The sequence below is a fragment of the Aplysia californica genome, unplaced genomic scaffold (genome assembly GCF_000002075.1).
Source record: "Aplysia californica isolate F4 #8 unplaced genomic scaffold, AplCal3.0 scaffold00103, whole genome shotgun sequence".
Taxonomy (NCBI): domain Eukaryota; kingdom Metazoa; phylum Mollusca; class Gastropoda; order Aplysiida; family Aplysiidae; genus Aplysia; species Aplysia californica.
In genome coordinates this window covers 778,341-792,057 of record NW_004797373.1, presented here as the reverse complement: position 1 = coordinate 792,057, position 13,717 = coordinate 778,341, and the positions used below count along the sequence as shown (strand labels likewise).

Here is a 13,717-nt window from a genome sequence, read left to right as displayed (position 1 = left end):
TCCATATCCCCCCAATTTTTCTTGTATCTGCAGTTTTTTATCAAGTAAAATTTATTATTTTTACGTCAAACTTATCAAAACTAGGCACTGAGCAGATAGAAATTTGTAATGCTGATGTAGCGATGTATCTAAATATTGTCCTTACTTTTCAAGTGTTCAAAGTAAAGTATTCTAGTATGTGTACTCCAGTACTTCTGTTTTAGTACTTGTAATAACAAATAATATAGAAAATCTTTTCAGAATGTCTATGTTGAAGCGGTCAGGCGCTTTGCTGTCGCCCGCAGGAGACCCACGTTCGATTCCCGACTGGGGACAAATCTTCATCTGTCTTTATACTGGGATGTTGTATCCCTCTCAACCTCGGTTGGCCCGATAGATGGGGCCGAAAAACCGCTTCCTAAATGATCTGAACCGTGTCGATGGGGGAGTAAAACACCTACATTAAGACAAAAATAAGATAACTAGAAAAAACCAAAAGCAGAAAAAAAAAAACCCCCACCCAAGCAAAAGACAACAGCACAACAAAAAACAAAAAAACAAAAACAAACGCCGAGCCCAAGACTCTGACCTCATCAAAGTAGATGGAGACCAGGTTCCCATCTTTTTCAACCCGCTTCAGGCCGGCCACGTCTCTCAGTGAGTCCACGTGGGCTTTGAACCCGGACGGCACACTGATCTCCTGAACCACCATGCCGGTGAGATCGGTGCGATGCAACCATCTGGGGAGGGAGGAGAGACAAGGATTGTGTCATGTGTTTGCTTGTTTGTTTGTTTGAGTAAATAGAAGCACATCTACACAATAATGGTTATAATTTGGTCGCTTTTAAGAACAAGCGGGCTAACCCAGATTTCGGTGATTTTAAGAAATCATGACCTACACCAAAAGTGGGCATTGCCCTACCTATAGCAGAAGTATGGTTTCATTGGTGTGTAATATGGGTTTGATTATAGAGAAAACTCTCCCAGTCTTTTAAAGAAATTGAACAAGGGGTAAAAACTTTACCTTCGATTTTCTCAAAACAGCAGTTTTCGGGATAGCACCCTCGTGTTTAGAAGCGACCACAGTGCTGAGATAAAGTAAGGCAACAGAAGGAACGTAAAGACGTAGGACCTACTACTACCAGTGACGCCTTCCAAACACCTGCGATTGTTTTATGTCGTTCATGTTGTTGAAAAAAAAACCCCAGCAAGGAAAATAACAAGAGTGGAGTGGGTAGAGGGGGTGATTATGGTTAAAGTTTGAGTAAAGAGGAGACGAGGGAACAGTCTTCCATGGTTCTCGATCATATTCAGAAAGTGGGCAGAGAGTGTTTTGTTGGGAAGTTTTCTAACGTTACATTCTGGAGAAAAAGGAAAAAGGGTGTGTGTGTGTGTGTGTGTGTGTGTGTGTGTGTGTGTGTGTGTGTGTGTGGGGGGTGATAGGGGAGGATAAAAACCTTATAACGCACAAAGTGTAAGCACGTAACAAAAGGGAGTTCTTTAGCATTTACATTAATTGCCGTGGAGATTTGTTTAGGTGTTCAGATGGGGGAGGAGTGGGAGTGTTGACTTTTAAAACTTATAATGAGAAAAAGGCAGAGGTATGTGGGGACAAGGGTGAGAATTAACATTTAGTGTGCTGCACTGCGAGTAAGAATAATAGCACCGTCAAGGGTCACTTTATAACAACCTTGTTTTGTATGCGACACAATTTTTCATAACGCTTTTCCATGTCTGTTAGCCCTCCTCTCTTCCTCCCTACATTGTTACCCCCTCTCTCTCTCTCTCTCTCTCTCTCTCTCTCTCTCTCTCTCTCTCTCTCTCTCTCTCTCTCTCTCTCTCGCTCTCTCTCTCTCTCTTTCTCTCTCTCTCTGTCTGTCTGTCTGTCTCGGTGTGTGTCGCCCCTCTCTTTCCTCTTTCTCATTTTTACTCGCCTTTCTCTACACCCCCTCCTTCGTTTGCTGTTGACAGTTAGCTGAAATTTGAAAACTATCCGACTCCTCCCCCCTTTCTCGTCCTTGCAAAACAAACATAATAAAAATACATTCTTAAAAATAAACACACGTGTGCTTACTAACCCCCCCCCCCTCTCTCTCTCTCTCTCTCTCTCTCTCTCTCTCTCTCTCTCTCTCTCTCTCTCTCTCTCTCTCTCACTCTCTCTTTCTCTCTCTTTCCTTTTCTCTCCCCTTTTCTACAACACACACACATACACACACACACACACACACACACACACACAAACACACACATACATACACACACACAAACATACACACACATACACACACACACAAAGAAAGAAGAAAACACATCAACGCAAACACATAAACACACACACACACACACACACACACACACACACACACACACACACACACACACACACATACATACATGTATACATCGTCAGATATGCACCAAAACGTTTTCACTTGGCTATTTCAAGCAACGAAGGCGAACATCAGAAAAAGGAACCACTGGCTCATATTAAGCACTGACATGCTGGGCATTGATAGCTTTCGAAAACATTACTAGGGGAACAGGATATGTTTCAATTCACAGCTTGGGAGACTTAACAACTTCCGAAAAAGTAACCAAAGGAACGGTTTATGGGTTCACGACCCAAGCACAATATTACACCTTGCAGGATTCGCTTCATAAACTTTTTGAGTCATCAGCAATTTGTTTTCAGACGCCTGCTGGTCTCACGAATACAAATGGCGTTGTGAATAACATTCAAAGGTTGTGAAAGTTTCTTTTAATGTGTGGTCCTTTGTGGCAATTCATTTTGAAGAGGAGTGAGAAAATATTGCGAACGCTACGAATTTAATGTTTTTCCATGTGCCAAAAAAATCTGGTTTCCAAGCGTGACCACGAATAATATGTCACACTGAGAACTCTGAGTTCACGATTCTGTGAGGTTGTTGTTGTTGTTGCTGATGTTGTTGTTGTTGTTAATGATGATGATGTTGTTGTTGTTGTTGGTGTTGTTGTTGTTGTTGATGATGATGATGATGATGATGATGATGATGATGATGATGATGATGATGATGATGATGAGGATAATGATGATGATGATGATGATAATGATGACGACGACGACGACGACGACGACAACGACGACGATGATGATGATGATGATGATAAGAAATAGGAGTAGGAGGCCAACAAAAAAAAGAAAGCGTCACAACTCACTTTGTGCAAATCATCAGAGTGAAATGATCCACATCATCGTCCAGACACACGATGCTGACGTCAAAGGAAGGCAGGACCAAGGCTTGGGTGACGTGGAAGCTGTAGTCGATCTGTGACGATAGCGCAGATGATTAAATTTGATGTGGGGGTTGGGTGGTGGGTGGGAGTAGGTGTGGGTGGGGAGAATTATTTATATTATATAACATAATATAATGCAAACATAATATTTTATTTATTAATACCATATGGATTTAATACAATCAAATCTATCTATCTATCTATCTATCTATCTATCTATCTATCTATCTATCTATCTATCTATCTATCTATCTATCTATCTATCTATATTTCATTTAGCAGGTGAAACTACTGTCGTAAAGATTGTCGAAGAGTATTCTGCATTCTAGATATATATTACACAAAATATTTCCAGTCGGGCTCGTTGGACAGATGTCTGTGGTGTAACGTTTAGGTGTTTCACTGTCGCACTCAGGAGGCCCAAGTTTGATTCCCGAGCGGGTAGAAATGTACTTTTTATCGAGTTTCTTGATATCTCTGCTGGAATGTTGAATCCCTCTTATACCCGGTTGGCTGGCCATGACAGGCAGAGCAGAGTCTGAAGCCCGAACACTAAATGATCTAAACAGTGTTGATGGAGGCGTAAAAACACCTATATTTTTTAAAGCATTCCTTGGAAAAAGGATTTGTTGTTTGGCATTGGCATGGACCTTAATTTTTGATGAAATGACAATTCTGCTCTCTGTCTTTTCATTTTGGGAGACCGAAGATTATACTAAATGAGATTTATAGAGCTTTGGTCTTTGGGAAAGTACAGAACATTAAAATTTGAATGACAGTAGTAATTGTCTAAGACAGCCACCGACTTTCGGGAAGAGCTTGAGTATAACGTTGCACATCGACACAATAACAGCCAAATAGTGCAAGGATAAAACGAGACAGATGGACAGAAAGAAGAGAGGGAAAGAAAAGAAGTAGGACCTACAAGTGACGCCAGCTAAAAAACACTCGTATTTTCGAGGAGAAAAGTTGTTGTTTTAGACAATGGATGTCTTATACAGTGTCATTATCATGCAACGAGAAAATGCAGGGGAAGAAATGGGAAGTGGTCGTTTCGTACAGGCGATTGTCTTATATTGCATTTTTTTGCACTTGTTTCTCGATGTACCCCTAACTGCTTCAAACTAGCTTATTAAAAAAAAAGAAAATGATTTGATTTCATAGTCAAACATGTGTTCAACAAAATGTTTTATTACTACCGCAATAATTTCCAGACCGCGTGGATAATGGTTACACCAAAAAATACCCCCCCCCTCCCAGATCCGGCAATGAAATCGGTGTAATGGGGAAACCAAATCGCTTGAACATAGATGACTAAGCTTCCGATTTCCCATTAGGCAGGTCATCACAGGTGTAAAGCAATATTGCGGTCACGATGTATAGCAGGACCAGCTACGTATCGGAGCGCGGAGATAACAATGGTTTATGGCCAAGGGAAGCGGAGATTTGTACCCGTTCTTTTTCGTAGATATCGATTTTCTTTTAGCTTAATAGAAAGGTATAGAGTAATAATGTAGTGTTTGGTGCGTATGAAACGTCCATCGTTCGCCAAGTATTGAGAATGTTTGTTTTCGTTGCTTTTTTCAAAAAAACAATTTGCATGTTTCTTTCTGATATCGCATTTATTTATGAATTTAAACAGCCACCGGAAGCAGTTGTAGAAAGGGACTTGTTTTCTCAGTCAAATGAATTGTTTGCATTGAGACTTAAAGTCCATTTGAACAAAATTGATTCCTGTTTTGGTCACACCATGCTGGGTTATCCGATACCATCATCATCGATACCACCAATACAATTCAGCACAAATTTCAGAGCAACGTGACCAAGACTGGGCCGAAAAAAAAGAAAGAAAAAAAAGGTCAATGCGATCCTTGAACGACGTGGGAGAGAAGTTTTCGCCGAAAACGGTTCAGACAAAACCTTCCTGCTGAGCTGCCGGGGACTTTAGGAGATCTGTAAATTTTAACTCTTTAAGGACATAACGGAATCATAAAGAAAAAAAGTTGAACTCTGGCGTTTTTAAGTCTCCATCGACACAATTTTGGTCATTGTTTAGGAGGCGGCTCTTGCCCTTGCATGTCAGACCCTACCAGGGCGGAGAGGTATGCAACATCCTAGTGGACAGGCCAAGACGTTCGATTAAAAAAAAAAGACCCAATTCGGTAATAGAACTCAGGCCTCCTGTGTACGACAGCGCAAGGACTAACCGTTATTCGGGGTGCCCATTGGGGGATCGAGTCTGGCCAGGGCGGTTTGCTTGCCAGACTGAGGGTGCATAGCAGCTATCGTGGCATAAGCCAATCGCGTCGACTAGTCGCCTCAAAAACAAACGCGTTTGCTTTCAGACGACGGGTGCGACGATTGTCCCCGGCTCGACCCGACCTCAACCCAATCCCATCCACAATGGGCACCCCGTATTACACAACAGACACCGGTAGACACATAATACGTCCGATTAGGAGCTGACCAAAAGGCAAAGCTGAGACATATTTCAAACTATCACACTACACAATTCAGAAACACGAATTTTCACTTTTATTACTTCGTCACTTTTAAGGACAAGCGGTCTTAGGCGGTTTCCAGAAATCTTGACCTACACCAAAAGTGGGCATTGCCCTATCTATTGGAGAAATTTGGTTTAACTGCTGTGTATACTTGTTTGGTTATAGAGAAAAGTCTCATTGTCTTTTAAAGAAACTGAACAAGAGGCAAAACTTTACCTTCTATTTTCTCAAAACAGCATTTTTCAGGATAGCCTCTTTGTGTTTAAAAGCGACCGTTTATAGTATGCATTGCCTTTGGTATCCCGTTAATGAAACCTAGCATTATGTGTCTGCTTCGGGTTTAAAGAGTTAAGAGGAAATTGGTTTTTTGCGGGGGGGGGGGGGGGGGGTAGGGGTTCTATTTTTATTTATTTTTGTGGAGTATGTGTGTGTGTGGGCTGGTAAGCAAAGAATAAAGACAGCAACTCCGACATTCAGCTACATTATCCCAAAAGAAAATACCCCCCCCCCCCAACTGCAAACTGCTAAAAAAATCATAATAATATATTGACAAGTACTGCAAATCTTGCAGCAGCAGTATGGTGCAACCGTTACTTTTAAATGGATACATAAATAGTTTTAATGCCATAACGCGCACAAATCCTTAACTAGTAGTTTTTATAAGACTCCCGGCCCACTTCTATGTTGCTTATCAAAATTTCCATATTCGTTTCTCCTGGAGTCTTTTTTTTTTTTTAGGGAGAGAATAAAAACGTTTTTCTTTCTTTTAACTATAGTTTCTACTTTACGTATTTTTCTAGCTTAAAAAAACACATTTAGTATTCGAATTTCGACGTAATATTATATCTTGAAAACATGCAATTGGTAACACATAACACAGATTAAGAAACTATGTTTGTTTGTTTTCTTTTAATCACAGTTTTAGGTTCAAAAGCTGTTTGAAAAGCTTGCAGAAGATGTGCATGCTCTGCAGGTTATCTATGATGGCCGTGCTTAATGCAGAGTGTGAGTTTGAATTGTCACCGCCCTTCATTGTGTAACGTGAAGCTTGTGTCTGGGAGACTGATGTATTCATGCACTAAATGTGTTTGGTTCACCTGTACGCTTCACCTGTGAGTGACCCTAACCTTACATCACGTATGATGATTCATCTCTCTCTGACTCCCCCCCCCTCTCTCTCTCTCTCTCTCTTTCTCTGTCTGTTAGATAGATAGATAGATAAATAGATAGATAGATAGATAGCTAGATAGATAAATAGATATATAGATAGATAGATAGATAGATAGATAGATAGCTAGCTAGCTAGATAGATAGATAGAGAGGTGGAGTGGGAGAAAAAGGAAGAGATATAAATGCACTCTCTCTCTCTCCCTCTCTCTCTCTCTCTCTCTCTCTCTCTCTCTCACACACACACACACACACACACACACATATATATATATATATATATATATATATATATATATATATATATATATATATATATACAGTCGAACCTGCCCTGACGGCCACCTCTATAAGACGGCCACCTGTACAAACGGTCACTTTCCATTTCCCCCCTTGCGTTTTTTCTATATAGTTTAACTGTGTAAAACGGGCACCTGTCCAACGCGGCCGCGGCCACAAAAATTTAACACACAACCCCTATAATACTAAGCAATAATACCTGTCTAAGACGGTCACGTTAGTGAATCCATTACGTTTTGTCATAAATTGTGCATTGGCCCCTGGCGTTGTGGGCGAGCCGTCATAATTACACCATAATTCAATCACCTGTCGTTGTTGTTAGGTAGTCCCTCCAACCGATCATGTTGCGTAGGCCCCTCCCACTGTTGACCAATAGCTACCAATTTTCAGCTGCAGGTGAGTTAGCGTGTGATCCCTCATAACCCATAAGCCCCGCCCAGAACTCATACACAAATCGTAAGTGAGATGAGTGGTTACTGTTTACCCAGTCTGTAACAAAGTAACAAAGGACGTCAACATGAACTTGTTACAGAAGCGTCCCTCGTTCTCCGAGTGGTGGCGACCCATGTGTTTGTTTTAACATGGCACTCGGTCTTCCTTGTCTGATACATTTCGTTTTATTGTCACCATTGTGCAAAATCAGCGACAAAATAAAAATTACAAACGAAATACAAACCAACAGCAACAACACCACAAAGACAACAGCAATGGGGCTATTTTTGATTGGGGCCTCAGATGGGAATGGTTTATTTTCTTTATCTTGATCAGTCCTGCCTAAGACGGCCACCTGTCTTATACGGCCACTTTTCTCCTTGACAACGAGTGGCCGTCTTACACAGGTTTGACTGTATATATATATATATATATATATATATATATATATATATATATATATATATATATATATGTATATGCAGTGCGAGAGACAGACAGACAGACAGACAGAGAGAGAGAGAGAGAGAGAGAGAGAGAGAGAGAGAGAGAGAGAGAGAGAGAGAGAGAGAGAGAGAGAGAGAGAGACACAAGAGACACAGAGAGAAAGAGATGGTTTTTCATAATACATTGGAACCTGCTCCAACGCCCACCTGTACAAAACACTCACCTGTACAAACGACCACTTTCCATTTCCCTCTTCCCCCTTGATTCTTTAAAAACATGTTAATGAAACTGTATAAGACGGCCACCTTTCTAAGACCACCCCCCCCCCTTTCTCCTGGACAATGGGTGACCGTCTCATACAATTTCCACTGGTGTATATATATATATACATACCATATATATATAATGTATATGTACTTATATATATATATAATGTATATATACATGTATATTATATATTTTAAAAAAAATAAAAAAATGTATTATTATTTTTTAAATATTTTTTAAAACTTTATTCCTATAAGAACCACGCAATGTAAAAACTATACTTTACCTCTGCCAGAGCAAGACCTGATCCAGTGGCGTAGACAGAAGCAGTCACAGGGATCTCTTTGAACTGAAAAGAAAAGTAATACAATGACTTTAGACTTTAGACTAAGTCAATTCGTCGCCCGTGTCAATTCTTTGTCCTTCTCACACACGCCCGCTCATTTCATCGTATGCATTTGCGAGCGCCGCAAAACTCTTTAGTTTTAGTTTCAGTATGAGTTTTACGGCACTTGCAACACATACTATATGTGCCGAAGATTAGAGGTGTTACACAAGAGAGTAACAAACACAAAATAAGAAGGAGAGATCAGGACGATGGATGTTTCATAGGAAAGAACGAGAAAACCACACCAGAGCACCCGCCAACCACCCACAGTAAAACTCTTACTAAACTAGAATACCCCCCTCCCAAAAAAAAACAACATATTTTAAAAACCACACAAAAAATTCCCAACAAAACGACCCAAGTGTGATGACTATTTCTTGGACTCGAGCCAGGAATCAGATTTTAGCTTAGTTTCCATTATAATAAGGTCGAAGGGTAAAGATCAAACTAAATGTCTCGACAAGGTAGAATCAGGCGCTCGTCAATTTTTTGGCATGTGGAATTATTGGTATCATCTAAAAGCTTATTCCGTAGTCTTGCTTGCAATACAAGAAAAATACCCTTCCATTTTCAATAGAGGTCGAGATATTTGCTATTGAAAGTGGTGGGGCCGCGCGCTTTCAGTGGTAAAATTAGACAGAAAAAGGTCGCCAAAGTTCAGTAACTTCAATAGCTCGAGAGTCATTGAAAACTGAAAAATTACAAATTTTATGCCTTTAATAAAATACACATGGGAATGTGTTTTTGTATGTACATGAAAGACGTTGAGCCAAACAAACAAAAATTCGATAAAAATTGACATCCCTAATAGAAAAAATGCTGATATTTTCGATTTCACTATTTTGACGAGCGCCTCATTTCACCACGATGCCTCACATATCATTACAATACTATTGACCCCAGATTTTGCTTCATTCTATGCGGACAGGAAGAGTTTTGGGTCAGCGACCAGCAGATCACGCATAAGGCTTCACTAAAGCCTACAATATTCCCTACAGTTTTATAACACCCTATAATTTAAAAAAAAAGTTTATATCCAAGCGAATCTACTGACCCTTTTTGTAATTTTAAATTTTGATCGATTTTTCCTGCGCGTGGGAAGTAATATTGTCACTGTAGCCATTATAACTAGGATTCGTGCAAACAGAGAGCACATTAAGGTTGACACTAACGGGGCAGTACATCAATCTGAACTCAAAGCAAAGTACATGTTGGTATAGATTGCTCACTTCATAAAGCACGTTGTTCATTCCATAAAGGGTGTGTTTTTCTCCTCTACGCCCTCGGACTTCGTTTATACTGGCTTATTTGTCGCTGTCTAGCTATATCAACTTCCACATCATCGTTTCGGTGACGCAGATTAAGTCTACAGCTGAGAGAGGTATTGCATAAGGAGAATATACTACATTATTACTTCCATCATGGAGGGCACAGTTGGGTTACGTCACAGCTCACCAATACGGATGGATGTTGAACACTCATGTAATAAAAAGTATAAAGCACAACGTTTGCGTATTTCAGCCCGTCAGCTGGGTTTTCTGAACTATTGGCCTTAATAAATTACACTCCCTATACTTCAGACTATAATACAGCTTAAACCCCCCCCCCCCCTCCCCAATCCTTGCACCACAGTAAAGTTGTGTAGGAGGTGGGACCTCCGAATTTAACGTCCGTCTCCAAAAGGACTGAGCCAAATAGTAAAATTCGTGTCAAGTGCCTTTCCTAGGGACACAGCGTCGGGCTGAGCTGAAGCTCGAACTTCAGACTGGCACTCTCAGGATTATGGGTTTAGGTAGCCTAACTGCTAGGCTAATAAAGTCACTCTTTTCATTTGAACTCCGCTGAGTTCATGCGTTTTTTTTTCTAGACAACAGATTTTCATACTGCAACGTAGGCAGCTACAGGGATGCTTCGATAAACTGTATTGAGAGAAAATCTGTCTGACATTCTACCAGCAAAGTTAAACTAAGCTCTGTCCAGAGTTGGGGTGGGTGGGTGGCTAAACTTTACTGTGTATTGGAAAAGAAGTAAAACAAGCTATACTACTACCCCCCCCCAACTCAACCGACCATATCTTTTTAATGTCACAAATATATAATTGAATAATAAGGACTTGCTGTGTACTTCCTCAAATTCCTAAGAGTTGAACATGAAATAGCTTTCTATATTTAGTGTAAATACGTAGTAGCTGCAGGAATTCTTTCTAGAAGTGGAATGAATTATAGATTCATCCCACTCCCTCCTAAACACACACACACACACACACCACCACGCACACCACACACACATACACACACACATATGTGAGGCAGCGTGGTGGAATCAAGCTCTCGTCAATTTTGGGGCATGTAGAGTTATTGGTATTATCTTAAAGCTTGTTCACTTGTCTTTATTTGGATGAAAAAATATCCATTTATCTTGAATAAAAATCGTGATATTTGCGAAAGAAGGAGGAGGGGGTCACCTGTTTTCAGAGATAACATTTCTGAGAAAATGGCCTCCAAAGATTAGTTATTTCCTTAGCTTAAGAGTCCAAGGTAACTAACAATTTATGTTTTTTGTGCCTTTAATCAACGTTTTTCAGAAAAGTCCACTCAGAAATGAGTCTTTAATGGGCATGAAAGGTGTTGGGCCAAAAAACATAAAACTGATAAAAATTCACAAACCTGCGGGAAAAATGCGAGTTTCTTCACTTTGATTATTTTGACGAGAGCCTGGTTCCACCTCGCTGCCTCACATATACACACTCACCCACCACACACACACACAAATACACATACACACCCCTCCCCCCTTCTTACTTCCATTATTAATTTTACTGATCTCCACAGTAGTTTTACTCACTGTTTTTTAAAGGGAGCGGGCGGGATGTCACAATATGTGGTAGATCAAACAAGAGCACACAATATGGATACAAATAAACTAAAGCCCTCCGTTTGGAAGCTCCTAGGCTTAGTAAGCACATCAGGAGTCAACTCTCAGTGGGGCCCAAAGAGGTTATATATTATAATACTAGAGCTCGCAGCAGTGACGTCACACGTCTGTTGAACTGCGCATGTCGTGCCCTTGACGTTCAGCGTCCCAGGGTGGGCACACGCAGTCCCCGTTCTATTGCATGGGGGACATCTCTGCCATGAACTCTAGTACTAAATATAACCTCATACCTCAAAGCTGGTTTGACTTTCCTACATAGGAAGTTTGAGGAAGACATAACGACATCTAGCGCGGTTAATTTCATTTTTAAGTAAGAAGAATCAATAATGATAATCTCTCTGTGACTGCTTTGTTTTAACGTTTTGTATCTTCGTGTTACCCTTTTCTATACAAACATACAATACGTGTAAATGCACCAATCTTAGCGGTGAAAGGGTAAAATTTGCAGTCGAAATGTGCATTCAGTCGCCACCAGATTTAGGTCAAGGACAAGGCCGACTTTTGTCTTTCTTCAACTCCCGTTACGGTAGACTGCACTGCACATGTCAATAACCTCATTTATCTCATACATTATGTACCAGGGGTTCGTATCCAATCACCGACGTCTGTGTTGTAGCGGTTATAAATAGGCGTTTTGCGGTCTCATGCAGGAAACATGAGTTCGATTCCTGAGTAGGGAGACATTATTGTTATCGAGTATCTCAACCTCGCTGCTGGAATATTGTAATATTTCTCCCCACCCGGGAACCGAAATCGGGTCTCCTGCGTGTGACAGCACAGCGCATAACCGTGAGAGAGAGAGAGAGAGAGAGAGAGAGAGAGAGAGAGAGAGAGAGAGAGAGAAATTATATACCGCATAGGCCTGCTGTTTTCATAATTCTCTTTATTCAGTTGGTTCCAAGTGACAACAGGTCACACAACATGCAGCGTAATCAACCACCCCCATTCCCACCCCACCTCACCCCATCCTATCAAAATAAAAGGAAACTCCAATCAAAATAATATTTGTTTCATTACGTGACCCCGGCTTCATAAATGGGACATTCATCGAAAGTGAGGTACTCTGGTTGATAGGTAGTCGATAGTGGCAGAGACCCAGCAATACCCAACTCTCTTCGTTGCAGGCACTCAGCCATGAATGCACACCGCACCTTACATCCACTGACTCGTGTGTTTCCAGCCGAACCGCCAGATGTAATAGGGGATGCCCACTAGCGCGATTGGGTCGGGTCGGGTCGATTTGATAGTCAGGGCTAGACAAATTGAGGGTGCAAAGCGGCCATCGTTGCCCAAACCGATCGACTCGGTCGGTGACTTGCAAAAACAAACGAGTTTGTTTTCAGGCCTGCGAGTCGCGCGATCGGGTGGTTTGCAGCCAATCACAATAAGGTTGAGTCACGTGCCCATGTTGACACTCAAAATCCGGTGGCACCCTCTTTAAAAAAACAGATTTTACGAACAGAGTTACCCTACTTGTGTGGAAACAATAAAAGCGAAGCTAACAAACTGTGCTGTTCCTGTTCTTCTTCTGGGGTAACGAAAGAGAGTTAAGTTCAAAACATAGACTGCAGCGCCATCTGATTTTGTGGACACTTTTTTTGCCTAGTGAACTATCTTGTTATGAACGATCTTTGATAATAGAAAGTTATCGGTGTAACCCATGTTTATGGGATTCCAGGCTGCCGCAGCACTGCAACAGGGAACTCCGGAAAAGAGCCGTGAAAGCCATTGAGGTTAATCTCTACATCGTCGGGTACAACCGCAGCGGGCTGTAGTGTGCCCTGAAACCACTAGAAAACGACCAGACCCGACGACCCGACCCAACCCGACCCGATTGCGCTAATGGGCACCCCCTATAAGGGCTTTAAACAGAAAGTTTCATTATCAACTCTTACAGCGGTAGTCGCGTAAAATTCCCTCACAAGGTGTTGGTTGGCCGGCCACCTCAAACCCAACCGCGTACCTTTACTGTAATCTATCCAACATTATCTTGGAAATATTCCCCTTGCTATTTTCTTAAACTTCA

At 41.2% G+C, this 13,717-nt stretch overlaps 1 protein-coding gene across 1 annotated transcript in view; it reads right to left on the bottom strand.

Moving 5' to 3' along the window:
• Window positions 1-13,717, bottom strand: part of LOC101850323 (CD109 antigen) — a gene marked incomplete at its 3' end in the record, with an annotated part of 124,263 nt that overhangs the window by 6,965 nt on the left and 103,581 nt on the right. Inside the window, 3 exon segments of the mRNA XM_013080868.2 lie at window positions 569-719; window positions 3,175-3,284; window positions 8,656-8,718. Coding sequence (XP_012936322.1) covers window positions 569-719; window positions 3,175-3,284; window positions 8,656-8,718 — 324 coding nt within the window.